Source organism: Tenrec ecaudatus, chromosome 4 (assembly GCF_050624435.1).
Source record: "Tenrec ecaudatus isolate mTenEca1 chromosome 4, mTenEca1.hap1, whole genome shotgun sequence".
In the NCBI taxonomy this organism is placed as follows: Eukaryota; Metazoa; Chordata; class Mammalia; order Afrosoricida; family Tenrecidae; genus Tenrec; species Tenrec ecaudatus.
In genome coordinates this window covers 92,019,944-92,034,456 of record NC_134533.1, presented here as the reverse complement: position 1 = coordinate 92,034,456, position 14,513 = coordinate 92,019,944, and the positions used below count along the sequence as shown (strand labels likewise).

Sequence of the window (14,513 nt, the reverse complement as noted above, 5' to 3'; positions counted from 1 at the left end):
CCCCCTCCCAGGACCATTTCACGCTTCCCACTACAACCCTCTCCTCGAGTCCTTTCCCTTCATGGTAAGACAAGCTGTCTGCCCAACTTAAGTATTTACATTGATAGATCTCCTTTTAAAAAATCATTTTATTGGGGGGCTCTTACAGCCCTTATTGCAATCCATCCATCCATCCATCCATCCATCAATCCATCCATCGTGTCAGGCATATTTGTATATATGTTGCCATCATTTTCTTTCTACTTGAGCCTTTGATATCAGTTCATTCCCCCCCCCACCCTCCTTCCCACCCTTGATAATTTTTTTTCTTTTTTTACATTTTATTAGGGACTCACACAACTCTTATCACAATCCATACATATACATACATCAATTGTATAAAGCACATCCGCACATTCCCCGCCCCAATCATTCTCAAAGCATTCGCTCTCCACTTAAGCCCTTTGCATCAGGTCCTCTTTTTTTCCCCTCCCTCCCCGCTCCCCCCTCCCTCATGTGTCCTTGGTAAATAATTTATAAATTATTTTTTCATGTCTTACACTGACTGATGTCTCCCTTCACCCATTTTTCTATTGTCCATCCCCCAGGTAGGGGGTTATAGGTAGATCATTGTGATTGGTTTCCTCTATCTCCCCCATCTTCCCCTTACCCTCTTGGTATCGCTACTCTCATTATTGGTCCTGAGGGGTTTATCTGTCCTGAATTCTCTGTGTTTCCAGTTCCTGCCTGTACCAGTGTGCATTCTCTGGTCTAGCCAGAAGGGAGAATTGAGGTCATGATAGTGTGGGGGAGGAAACATTAAAGAACTAGAGGAAAGTTGTATGTCTCATAGGTGCTATACTGCACCCTGACTGTCTTGTCTCTTCCTTATGCCTCTTCTGTAAGAGGATGTCCAATTAACTACAGATGGGCTTTGGGTCTCCACTCTGTGCTCCCAGAAGCACACCAGCCTGTATGATCATGAGGTGTCGATGGGATCAGGTATCAGGCATCAAAGACCAAGAACAAATTATATTATATATAGATCAATTATTTTGGCTTCCTCTGTGTGTGTGCATGTACATATACAGATACATACACACACAAATTATATATATATATATATATATCCTTCTCTTCTAATTGGCTCCAAAAGCAATCTCTACTTGCTGTCTCCAGGCCTGAAATGCTCCACCTGCTGCCTTCACTACTACCCTGAGAAGTAGCTAAATCCAAGGAGCACTTTCCAGCTCACCTTTCTGCCGATCACCACCTCTCCTAATGTGGCTGCCTGGTCGCCCTCCTCCGGGCTCTAGCTCCTGTCGCTCGGTGCATTCCTCTCTAGCTCCCGCCCCTGAACGGTGGTGCTTTCCACAGTTCAGCCCTGGATGCTCCCATCTCACGGTGTCACCTCATCTGCAGCCTGTCTCTAGCTTCTGGCTGTAGCCCCTCATCTACAATCACTAGCCAGTGACCCCCCAGTCCTTCAAGCTCAACATGTCTTCTCCAGCCCTTGCAGCTGCCACTCCCCCAAATCCATCTTCCCTGCTGTGGCTACTCTGTCCAGTCAGAAGCCTGGGAGCTCACTCGCTTGTTGTGTGCCCAGCTGCTGTCTGTCCAGTCGACCTCCTACACCCTCTGCCAACCCTCTCCGTCGGAATTTCCCTGCTCAAGTGATAAATTCATTCAATAAATCCCAAATCAAACCCACTGCCATCGAGTGGATTCCAATGGGCAGTGATGCTGAAAGGGCAGCGCAGAACCGCCCTGCAGGTCTTCCAACACTGTAATCTTTACAGGAGCAGACGCGTAGCCCGTGGCACCACCCAGGCTCCTACTGATCACAGTGACGACCACAGAAACAACGTCAGTGTATCTATGACAGAGCACACATTGCTAAGCCTTCTGTTATTTCCCACAGGCTACGAGGCAGAAGTAAAGTCCCAGAGGGCAGAGATTTCTTCACTCATGTAATCATATGTTTTATCTTCAGCTGGTAACACTGTGTGATGAACACAAACACTGGAGAAATGCTTGCTAATAAATTCAATTATTAAATTAATTTTGCATCCTTGCTCCTGAAGTTCAACTTGGATCATTCAAACATCTCTGTGATGTGGGGCTCGTGGCTTGGCTGCTCTGAACCTCTCTCGTCTGTAAAATGGAGAGAGTTAATATCTTCCTTCTGGAATGTGGACTAAATTCACACTTACTCCTTGCCTTCAGAGAATGGAATAGTGTTACTGAGACATAAACTCCGAGTGCAGCAATAAATTTAAAACAAAACAGATGATCGGAAACAGTCCAAGGGACTCATGGGCCACACGGACATCACTCCACATCTCTGAGACCAGAAGAGTTAGATAGTTCCTGGCTACCATTAGCAAGTGCTTGTTACAGGGTCCTGGAGAGACGGCAAGAAAAATGGGGAACACAAATAAACATGGTAAGAGACCAAGTTTACCGGTTAGATAGAGACAGATGGGATTCCTAGGTCATCCTTCTGATCTGAACTCACCGCGTGGTAGAATACTCAACCACTGATAATTGATCCCTTCGGGACCACCCGATCACACAGGCTGGTGTGTTCTTCCATGTGGGCTTTGTTGCTTCTGAGCTAGATGGCCACTTTTTTATCTTCAAGCCTTTAAGACCCCAGACACTATCTCTTTTGATAGCCGGCACCATAAATCATATCATTGGCTGCACACCTCCATGATACGATCGCTGAAGACAAACGGGTGTATAAGCAAATGTGGCGAAGAAAGCTGATGGTGCCCGGCTATCGAAAGAGATAGTGTTTGGGGTCTTAAAGGCTTGAAGGTGAACAAGCGGCCATCTAGCTCAGAAGCAACAAAGCCCACGTGGAAGAAGCACACCAGCCTGTGCGATCATGAGGTGCCAAAGGGACCAGGTATAAGACATCATGCAAAAAAAGAATATGTGTATATATATGTGTGTGTGTGTGTGTGTGTGTGTGTGTGTGTATATGCCATAGTGAATGAAGGGGGAAGTGCAGAGTGGAGACCCAAGGCCCATTTGTCGGCCACTGGAGATCCCCTCATAGAGGGGTTTAGGCGAGGAGATGGGTCAGTCAGGGTGTAATGTAGTACCAATGAAGAACACAGCTTTCCCCCAGATCCTGGATGCTTCCTCCCCCCAACTACCATGATCCGAATTCTACCTTGCAGGACTGGATGGGGCAGAGGTTGTACACTGGTGCATATGGGGGCTGGAGGCACAGGGAATCTAGGGTGGACAATACCTTCAGGACCAGGGGTGTGAGGGGCGATGTTGGGAGAGTAGAGGGTGAGTGGGTTGGAAAGGGGGAACTGATTACAGGGATCTACATGTGACCTCCTCCCTGGGAGATGGATGGCAGGGAAAGGGGGGAAGGGAGACTCCGGATAGGGCAAGATATGACAAAATAACAATCTATAAATTATCAAGGGCTCATGAGGGAGGCGGGGAGCGGGAAGGGAGGGGGAAAAAAAGAGGACCTGATGCAAAGGGCTTAAGTGGAGAGCAAATGCTTTGAAAATGATTAGGGCAAATAATTTACAGATGTGCTTTATACAATTGATGTATGTATATGTATGGATTGTGATAAGAGTTGTATGTGCCCCTAATAAAATGTAAAAAACAAAACAAAAATTAACCACTGAAGATCAAAAGGGCAGTGTTTATCCAAGGACAAAGTACAGAGGGCTCAGAAGGAGGAGGAATTCAAACAAGAAACACAGGGAAAAAGCAGGAAAAGGGGTGGTCCACTTAGGATATTGCAATTTGAAACAAAATGTGTATGAATCACTGAATGTGAGACTGATGATACACTCTGTAAATCTACACCTAATTCAGAATAAAAACGATCAGGGACAAAGGGCTGGCAGGTGAATCTGACTTGAAGAATCCTCTCTGGTTGTCATTTCTTTCTTCTTTTTTTTTTTAACAGTTTTATTAGTACTTTATCCACATGTCGCGCAACTCAGTAATTCAATCACATCAAGACGCATTGTGGGATTGTCATCATATTCAATTCTAGAACATTTTCTTCTTCCTTGTAGTTATTGTTATTCGTCTCATTTTTTTCTAACTGTGGCAAAACTATGCACAAGAGAACATTCTCCAATTCCATAGCTTCTACTTGTACAATTCAGCATCGATTGGACTCTCTGTGCTGTACAGTCACTATTGATTTCCTTTCTCAAATTATTCTACCACCATTCACATAAACTCCATGCCCCCTAAGCAAAAACTCTTTCCCCTTCACCTGCGGTAATCTGGCTGTAACTTCTTGACTGCTACGCAAGGTCAGTGGTGCCCACATGAACACAAGAATGCGATCTAGGTGTCAGGAAACGTACTAGGTACTGAGAAACAGGAGCAAACAGAACTCCATGTTCCTTGCCCTCATGGGGCATAGAGGAGCAGGGACGGAAAAGAATTAGGCTCCTAGAGGTAAATGTCATTTAAAATAAATTCTTTAAAAAGGGTGAAAACGCAACAACAAATTATTAAAGTCCACACACGATCAGCTGCCACAGAGCTGCAACAAATGACGAAGAGGCCAGCACCGGAGCGGTCAGTGTAGATGGTCCCGTGCCCTCACCCACGCTCCAAGGACGCTCTGTGAGCCTCTTCTATTTCGGGCACCTGGACTGGGGCTGGGGAGCCACAGTACAGGCGGCACAAGCAACCCTTCCCTCGGGGAAAGGGACTTCTAAGGCTTCGTGGAACAAGTACTTGGGAATGAAAATGTTCAACGTTTACACAAACGTGGAGTAGAAAGTCAAACAAAACAGAATGGCATTCCCAAAGGAAAGTGACTTCGTTGGAGGGATCATTATGGAAGCAGGCCTACTCGCGGATGGGAACTACTGGGTTTCCTTTCACTGAGAACAGAGTTACTAACACTTTGGGCAGGAATTAAGAGAACCTTCTCTGAAGCGATTTTAAAGATTTATTTTCTTTCCTTTAAAAAAACTTTTTTAACTGCTCGAAATACAGAATTTTTGTTCAGATTTTCTTAAACAAATTGCGGGGGGATGGTGGGGGAAGAATTCTCTCCCCCACCTACTTCTGAATTATTTCTTCTGAACTGAGTTATTTGCTAGAAGACACAGAAGGAAATAATAGATGCTGTCTGGGCTAGGATAGGGGAAAATATCCAGGAATTTAATAAAGGAAGATGGGCGAAATTCTACAGATTCTACCCGCTCCAGATCAGCAGTCTAAGAAAGGACCATCGTACAGCATGATTACCATCAAGGCACCTTCCAACCCGGAGACAAGCATCCGCTATGCCGACTTTCAAAACAAGGATGAATCTGAGTTATGCAAAGTGCAAAGGATGAGAACCATGGGACCCCAGGGCTCTTGTGACCACAGGGCCAGCTGCAGGGCAGGGCTTACCGCCGTTCTCCCTGGGGCCCCGGTTTGCCTCTGAGGTCAGAGCAGATGCCTCATGCCTCCCAGAATAGAGCTGGAAGTCCGGGAAGAAGTAGCCGGGGTCTTCTAGAATCTGCGCAGGGCTGCTGGGACTGTAGCAAACAGGAGGGGCACCTGAAGGGAGAGAAAGCGGGGCGTGGATTAGTGTCCATCAAGCCTGCGCCCAGTGCGGCCCTGCGGGACTCACGAGGCCTCCCCAAGTTTCCCTGGGGCGGGAGCTCTGCCTTTTCGATGCATGAAATTCCAGAGTTACTCCTCATAATGACCTCAAGTCCGGCCACCCACCAAATGACCCGAGAGATCAGAAACAACGGTCTTCCAGACACGCTGCCGAGCGAAGGCTGCCATGCATGTTTCACACGACCGGGTTCCAGGGGCCAAAATCGAAACGACAAAAAATAAAATCCCTCCAAGCCCACTGCCATGGACACAAGTCCCAAGGGCGGAAGTCAAGTCTACTATGGAACAGTGCAAGTCATGTGTCTCTGTGATGGTCGCGGTGAGGGAGAGAGAGGAGGGAGGTGGAGAGGCCCAAAGAAGGAAACTAAAATGGGAAGGGCAGCTGTCTCTTAGAACATATGAAAGACACAGCGGCCTCTCGGCCGGACCGTGTGTTGTTAGCAAGAGCACGCCCCAGTGCACGCAGGCAGCAGCCTCCACTCCCTCCCAGGTTTCTGAAGTCTCATGTTGCAGCGTGGAGCTGGGGTGAGGGTGAGGGCCCCCTGCCAAGTTTTGGCCTTTCAGGCCCCGTTTATCTGCAGCACACAAACTGGAGTGTGTTTCCTGTTCCTGTTAAACACGACACTGGATTCCAGCCTGTAGTAACTGGCCATGAGATACCACGACAATAACTCTGATAGGGCACATACAACATCCGTGGGAATGTTCAGCAGGATGGCCCTGCGCCCTCCTCCCTCTCTGTTACGGATTGCTCTGCCAGGGTCCGAGCTTAAGGCTTTTTTATTGCACAAGCAATGCTGCTGACTCTGGGGAAAGAAGGACGCTTGAAACAAAATAATAAAGTTTGTTATAAGAGCCGTAAAAGCCCCCACTAAAATGATTTATTTTTTTTAAATCACTGAAGAACAAAACCAAAAAAATAGCAATCTTTGATCAAATAGTGGTCATCCATGAGTGGCTTCTGGAAAAGACATGCAGACTGAACAGGTGTGGACGGGCGAGTGAGCTTATATCCAAATATACCTATCAAGAGAGAGGTTTTGACAGAGGACATTTGTGTATTTGCTGCAAATCTATGTGTTCCACCCAGGAATGTGGTGGAACATACAGGGCCAGGTTACAAAAACGTCTTAAACATAAGCAAACACCAAAGCAATGGGTTGCTGGGTCTGGGAATGCAGGACCAGTCTCAGGGACATCGAGGCCAGGTGGCCTAGCACAGTTCACACAGACAGTGTCCTATACCCTACTTTGAGGAGGAGCACCTAGGGTCTGCAGAGCCCATAGCAGCCAGCTAAGGTTCAAATATTGTTCTCTCCCCATCCACAGCGATAAAAATAGCAAGACAGATGGATGAAAAGAGTTCAAATGTCCTAATGGACAGGACAAACACCAGTCTCCACCACCCTGAGACCAGAAGAACTAGATGGTGCCCAGCTACCACTGCCCACTGCTCTGGAAAGGACCATATTGGCAGGCACTGAATAGAGTGGGAGAAAAGTAAGAAACAATTCCAAATCACAAAAGAGAATTCTCTTAGTGGTTGAATTGGAACTAGTGGGGACCCCCCCAAAAAAAGACCCTTAGTCACCCTTTATGTGGAACACTGAACTGGTCCTCCTTTAGAACAATCAACCCATGGCTTAAGATCAAAGGAGCAGCATTTAGCTTCTGGCAGAGGATTAGCAAAGAGGAGGAATGGAGACAGGACAATACTGGGAGACATGGGGGAAGTGGCTAGACATTGGGGAGATTGCAATAGACGAGCTGAAACAAAATGTGCATCCATCGTTGAATGTAAAACTGATCATCTGCTCTGTAAACCTTCCCCTTGGTCACAATGAAAAACTTTAAAACATAAAATCCTGGCCCCAAAGGTAATTCCATCGGAAGAAAGGTAATGTTTTTCAACAATTATTTCCAACTGGCAATTTGACATTTCTTGCTAGGTGTATTATTTTCTACCCACTTCCCAGAGGGCAAAGCTAATGGTGAGTGACTAATGATCCCGAGGACGGGGACACACTCATCTCCTCCCTGCGCCTCTTCTCAACACGTTAAACTGCATCGCACGCGTGCTCATGTTTATAATCTGCACATCTGGATTAGAGAGAATAAACTATGTGGAAAACTGGAATCTGTACCTCGAGGGTTTTGAAGTCATAATGTAGTTATGACTCTTAACTGAGAGGTGAAAATAAACCACGTTCTAGAGTGCTAAGAACGAGGATCGATCTAAAACGACAGTTCCAATGTACAAGACAGTCTATGCCAGTGTTCTCTTTGGCGCCTACCTGCAAAGTTGCGCATGGGCGAAATGTACAGTCATCCCTCCGTGTCGGAGGGGGTTGATTCTGGAACTCCCGGGATCCCCACTCCCACGGAATCCTCAAGGCCATAAAAGCTCAAGGCCTTTATACACCCTATTGGCATATGACCTCCACATAGCCTCTGGCGTACTTTTGATCATCTCTCCATTAGTTACAATATCTAAAACAAGGCTGAGTGCTACCCAAACAGCACCACACGGTTTCTCTCAGCCTTTGACGGGTTCTGCTCTTACCACTTCTTTGCTTTTCTCTCCCCAGAAGTTTTGATCAGGGATAGGTTTGCTTGGATGTTGCGCCTGAAGCAGGGTGGGCCGGGCCCCTTTCTGGTCTTCATCTTCTACATTAATACATCTAAAAGTCTAGGGCAGACCCTCGCCTAGCTTCCATTCCTATTTGTTGGAAGATGCTGGTGGATGAGAAGGGGGTACAAGGTGTGAAGCTGGCTGCACACCTGGGAACTTGTAAAAATCCCAGTACCTACAGGCCTCCCCTTAGCCTTCTTCTACCACAGTCTCTGAGGGCAGGGAGTCATCGTCGGCACTTTTGGAAGCTCCTTACGTGATTGCAATGCGCAGCCCAAGTCAAGGTCCTTAAAGCTAGAAGGACAGTGAAAATAAACAATCGCTCCCCGCCTGCCAAAGCCGGCCTGTGCCTCAACTCCCACCACTTTCACCCAATCACCGTTGAGGATCCATATGTTTGGGAAAATTTTTTTTTTTAATTGCATGACCTTTCCTTTGGGTCGGGGACAGCACGTGCCAACATGTTACAAACATCAGATGATCCCATTTGTTTTCATGACCAGATATTGTAAGTGATAATGAAATCGTGGCCTAGGGTAGCAAGGTATCCATACCTAAACGTGTGTGTGTGTGTGTGTGTGTGTGTGTGTGTGTGTAAAGCTGAGGAAATGGTGCAGTATCTGTATATAACCTACGCACACCTCTGGTAGACTTTACACTACCTCTAGCTACCAGAGGTGCAGGGGTTCAAATCCCTCAGGTGCTCTGCATCAGAAAGACGAGGCTATCTGCTCGTGTAGAGATTTCCAGTCTCCCAAGCCTGATACAGACTCCCGATTGAGTTGCAATCCACTTGACAACAGTGGGTACAGCAAGGGGACCTCGCAGCTTTTTCAGTGGTCTCCAGGTTAGAGAAGGTGCAAGAGGGCCAGGCTACAGAACACTACACGGAGAAGCCCTTCCTGGGGCCTGAGACAGGGGACGCCACAGGTATGTGACTCTGTGCAGTTGTTATCTACAGCCTCCATGTTATGGAAGAACAAATGCACTCCACACACATGTAGACTAGAGGACAGGATACCCAACTATGTGTCAATCATCATTTTAAAAGCTCCTCATTCCAAAAGCCTTGTTTACCTGCACACTTGGTGACCCCCCACATTCACAGAGAGTTCCCTTCCCACTGCTGCCCACAAGCTGAGCAGATTCCAGAACCACCCATTTTACAAGATGCCCAGTGCCTTTTGTAAAATAAGGTCAAGTGATAACAGCATATGTCACAGGGTCTTGGCATCAGATCCCTGGGCCGGGAGGCAAAAATATTGTAAGAGGTCCCAAATCCCACTCACGATAATTCATCCCCCCACCCCCACCCCTACCCCATTTCTTCTAGTTCCCTGTCTTCACTGTGAACCCCCGGGGATAGAAAAATAGTCTGTTGTCTTAACTAAAATTCTAGGCACCCAAATGGACCAGACGAATCCAAGATACTGGAAAGGAAGAACTGGGGTTAGACAAGGCGCGGCATGGGGAGGAATGCCATTTTCTTTGTTCGCAGTGCTCCTGGCCCGGGAGTAAAAAAAAAAAAGTAAAAAAAAAAAAAAAGCCCCAAGAGATGCCGGAGGCCAAGGCCTGGCTCTGGCCCAGGAGCAAAGTAACATGACGTTCTGAGGAGAGTCCTCCACCTGCCAGTGATCTTGTTGGTTCCTCAGGGGCAATAGGACAGCGTGGTTGCTTCTGGGACTTCGAGAGGATTATTTCCATACAAGGGCATCTTCCCCCGTAACTTGCATCACCTACTGCTTTTGCCTAAGGACAATCACCCACACAGCTAGAGAGCCCCGAGCGCTGGAACTGCCCAAGCAAGGTGAGTAACAGGCCCAAGCTGGGCCTCCACTCCCCGAGGCTACTGCAGCCCCAAGACCCACAACCCTTGGGAAGACACTTGGTTAATTCTGCACGCAACAAAGGGCGATCGAAATGCTACTGTGAGGTTCAACCTTTCTGAGATTGGCTATGAGCCAATTCACCCAGAAAGGTTCCTTCTCCTTCGTCAAGTTTGCATGTTGCTCGTCAACATGAAGAATCCTGCGTGCTCTCATTCTGGGTGAGTGTGACAGCGTTTGGCTTGCTCCTGAACATCCTTCCCAGGAGGGCTTTATGCACTTACTTTCTCTCTTAGCTGCTCAGTGGCTTTCAGGTAACGTGATCCTGAACAAGACAAGTTTTTTTTTCTTGCTCCGGAGTAGGAATAACAAGGGGCTTCGTTGTTCAAGGAAAAGCACATTAAAGTGAAATGAACAGCATTTGCTGGAGGAAGCAAGAGGCACAGCAAGGGCCCCCTGCTTATCTGTGTTGCCTCAACTGTAATGAGTTACACTTCCCTAAGACCAGACTCTGGACTGCATCAGCAAGCTGGTGTAACAGACAGAATGGAAGGCTCAGAAGTTTCCTGTTTGTTTAAACCTGTTGAGGTGCTAACTGAAAGGCCAGTAGTTCAAAGCCTCTGCTCTACGGGAGAAAGGTGAGGTTTTCTACTCCCATAAAGAGCTACCGTCTTGGAAACCCGCAGGGGGGCAGTTCTACCTTGTCTGGTAGGGTCGCTCCGAGACCAGATTGACTCGATATCAGGGCGTTTGGATTGTTTTGGCTGGTTGTCCAGTCAGAATCAAATCCGTGGGAGTGGGTTGTTGGTGTAGTCTTGGTTTGGTGTGATAGGAAACCTAACACCTGATGCTTTTAGGCACAACTTCACTGTCTATAACTTTGACACACATGTTCAGCCACACTAGCAAACAACCCTGTGCTTCCACCTTTCCTTTCACGAGCTCAGGAATTCACTGAGGATGCCAAAGCCTTAACTCAGAGATCAAGTCTTCTGATTCTGGCAGAATTCTGGAGCATGGAACGTTCTGTGCCGGGAGACGTGTCCTGAAACCAACGCTGAGAAGAGGCCTGGGGAGCCCTCGGCCAGTACCTGTTCAAGAGTCCTCCTGGGAAACCTGGCTAGATGCTCTGGGCTTGCCACGTCGCATGCCAGCACCCTCGCCTAGGAGCACCAGTTGGCTTAACAGAGGAGTCGCTACCACTAAACTGAAAGCCTATCAACTCACTGCCACTGGGTGGATTTCAACTCAAGGCGACCGTATAGGACCGAGTAGAACTGTTCCTGTGGGTTCCCAAGACTGGGAGTCTTTATGGGAGTAGAAAGCCTCATCTTCCCTTCAAAGAGCAGCTGGTGGTCTCGAAATGCTGACTTTGTGTATGGCAGCCCAATGCATAACCCCCTACACCACCTTACTATGCTATGAAGGGTTTGGGAACTTTGGAAATTGATGCGCTTTTATTTTTTAATTTTCTCTCTGTCTTGGGCTTGGATAATGGTCATTGGGAGACGAGAAATTGGGAAAATATATCCCACAGAAACAGGAGCCCTGATGGGGTAATGGGTTATGCTTTGGGCTACTAAGCGTAAAGTCAGTAGTTCGAAACCATCAGCTATTTTGCCAGAGAAAGAGGAGGCTTTCTACTCCCATAAAGATTTCTCACTTTCTATTTTTATCACTGTGAATGGGGAGAGAACAATATCTGAACCTTAGATGGCAGCTCATGGGCTCTCAAGACCCCAGGAGGTTTCCAGTCCTCTTCTCCGCATTGGTTTCAGGACCTCTGTTTCTGGTGTATAGTGTTAAAATTACTCGACAGAGTTTAGATGGTTCAATTACCAATTTGTTTGGCATTTCTATTCTTTCCTAACGACCCTATGTCCAACCGAACACAACACTGCCTGGCCCTGCACTGTTCTTATAAGCATTGCTGAGTGAGCCCAGTGTGCCGGCCTCCGTGTCAATCTCCCTCCTTGAAGGGCTTCCTCTTTTCCAGGACCCTCTGCTGTACCATTCATGAAGGCCTTTTCCAGGACGACTCTTTCCTGAGAACACGCCCACAGCACACGAGCTACAGTCTCACCATCCCCGCTTCTAAGGAGCTTTCTGATTCTACTTCTTTCAGGACAGACTTGCTTGTGCTTCTGGCAGCCTAGGATCCAGCGGCATCGTCAGAAACCATCAACTCTTCTTCAGTCGTCTGTATTCACAGTCCGGCTTGTCCACGAACGCCAGGTGACTAAACATTCCATGTTTGGGGTCAGACCCTCCACAGTGCTCAAAGTGAAATCTTCGCTTCTTAACACTTAAAAAAGACCCTTTGCACCCGAAGTTCCAAGTGCAGTCTGTTGTGTGACTCCTTGACCACCGCTTCCATCGGCATTTCCCTTTCAATTCTTTACAGTTCGCTCATTTGTGCCCCATAGCAGTCCGTGTATGTGCATTCTCATGCCACAACATAGTCAATCGTCTCTGTATCCAGTTTGCTCTTCTCTCTCTCTGGTTAATGAACAGCAGACTGTTCTCCAGTTTCCAGCAGAAATATTTTCCTAGCAAGTGTTGAGCAGCTATTTACTGAAGCAATGACTCATCTGTGTCTTCAGAGAGCTCACCTTCCATTCTCTAGCACGTAGGCAAACCTGGTCTTACAGAATTCAAGCACGTTTTTAAATAATGAGCTACAGACACAGATTTGGGGTCTTAGGAGTGTGATCTGGAAAATGCTGCGCTGCTGACCGCAACACTGGCAGTTCAAAGCCACCTGCAGCAGCTGGAGCATCAGGAGAAAGATGAGACTGTCTGCTACCATCAGACTGACAAAGCCTCAGAAACCCCATATGGGGTGGAATGGGCTGGATGACCGTGAGGTTTAGGTTTAAACTCATATTCGTCTAAGTGAGCTTACTTCAGGGATGAATTAGGCATCAGGATGCTAACCACAAGGTCTGTGGTTTGAACCCATCAGCTGCTCCATGAGATAAAGATGAGGCTTTCTGCTCCAGCAAAGATTTGCAGCTTTGGAAAGCCAAAGAAGCAGTTCTCCTCTGCCCTACAGGGTCGCTCGCTGCACATTGGAATCAACTTGACGAGGGGGTTAGGTTTGGGGTCTTTTAAACTACTAAAAAAAAAGTTGATTAAAAAAGATAGAAATGCACCTAGGGCTAAAACAATTACAGGGTGTAGAAGTGCTTATTCATTGGGCTGCGATCTGCAAGGCCAGCAGCTCAAAACCAGCAGCCGCTCAGAGGGAGAAAAAAAGAACTTTCTATTCCCGTTAACAGTTGAAAGTCTCAGAAACTCACATGGGGCAGTTGTGCCCTGTCCTATATGGTGCTGTGAGTTGGCGTCAACTTGATCAATGGCAGAGAGACAGACAGAGACAGGGAATATCCTAATAGTATAGTGGTAACACACTGGGCTGCTACCCCAAAACTCAGCAGTTCAAAACCACCAGCTGCTCCGAGGGAGAAAGATGGGCTTTCTACTCCCATAAAGAGTCACAGTCTCTCGCCCTGCTTGATGCTCGCCCTCCTGCAGAGATCACTGAAGATATGGGTGCTATAGCAAAGTGCGGTGAAGAAACCAGATGGTGCCCGGCTACCACAAGCAGCCACCTAACTGAGGTGTCAACTAAGTCTACCTGGAAGAAGAACATCAGCCTGTGTGATCCAAGGATTGTAAATAATTAATCCAAAGGAGGGAATGGGATCAGACCTTAAATTATGAACTCCTGGTTTGCAGACGGCTATGAAGGCATTGGAAGCCCCCAATCCATTTGCCGGGTGTACACATACATCAAGCCTCTGGTGAATACCCTCTGATCATAACTGAGGGGGGCAGCCTTGTTATGAGAGAACATGGTAAGGCAAGGCAGATGTGTAACGAGGTTAAAATGTAGTATCTTATTATTTGGTCTTCCTACTGACACATTTTAAAGATGTGCCCATCAAAATAAATAAATAAATAAAGATAGATAAAATGATAAGTAAATACATAAATAGATAGTAAATAAGTGAAGGGGAAATACACGTGCTAAGCCCCTGGTGAATCCCCTGCAACTACAGGCCATGGATGTGAACAGCTGCGCTATCGTCAGAACACGGGAAAGTGGACGACGGCTGCAGCCGCAGTTAGGTTACCTTCCCATTTGATCTCCCTCGTGCCATTTTGCATGTGTCCTCGTTTTTAATACTTTCTGCTTCCTTTATGATTGAGGTTTTCTCTGTTTCACTTTGTTATCTTTTTTTGTTTTTATTTTAATGTTCTTCTGTCTATAAAATCCAAGACAGGTAAATCTATAGAAACCGTAACTGGATTAATGGCTCTTTGGGGTGGGGGGTGGGGGTGGGGTATGGCCGGGTATGAAGAAAACGTTCTGAAATGCATTGTGGTGATAGCTGTACAACTCCTTATAGCTCTATATACAACTCTTCTTGATGTGACTGAAC

General features: G+C 47.0%; 1 protein-coding gene across 3 annotated transcripts in view; it reads right to left on the bottom strand.

Annotated features, from left to right (window-relative positions):
- AMOTL1 (angiomotin like 1) overlaps positions 1–14,513 on the bottom strand; it is a 98,393-nt gene that overhangs the window by 66,693 nt on the left and 17,187 nt on the right. For 2 of the 3 annotated variants that reach the window (XM_075546470.1, XM_075546471.1), the window contains exon 2: positions 5,392–5,541. The exons of the other annotated variant lie outside the window; for it this stretch is intronic. In XM_075546470.1, coding sequence (XP_075402585.1) covers positions 5,392–5,541 — 150 coding nt within the window. The remainder of the gene's footprint in view (positions 1–5,391; positions 5,542–14,513) is intronic. 3 annotated transcript variants of the gene reach the window in all.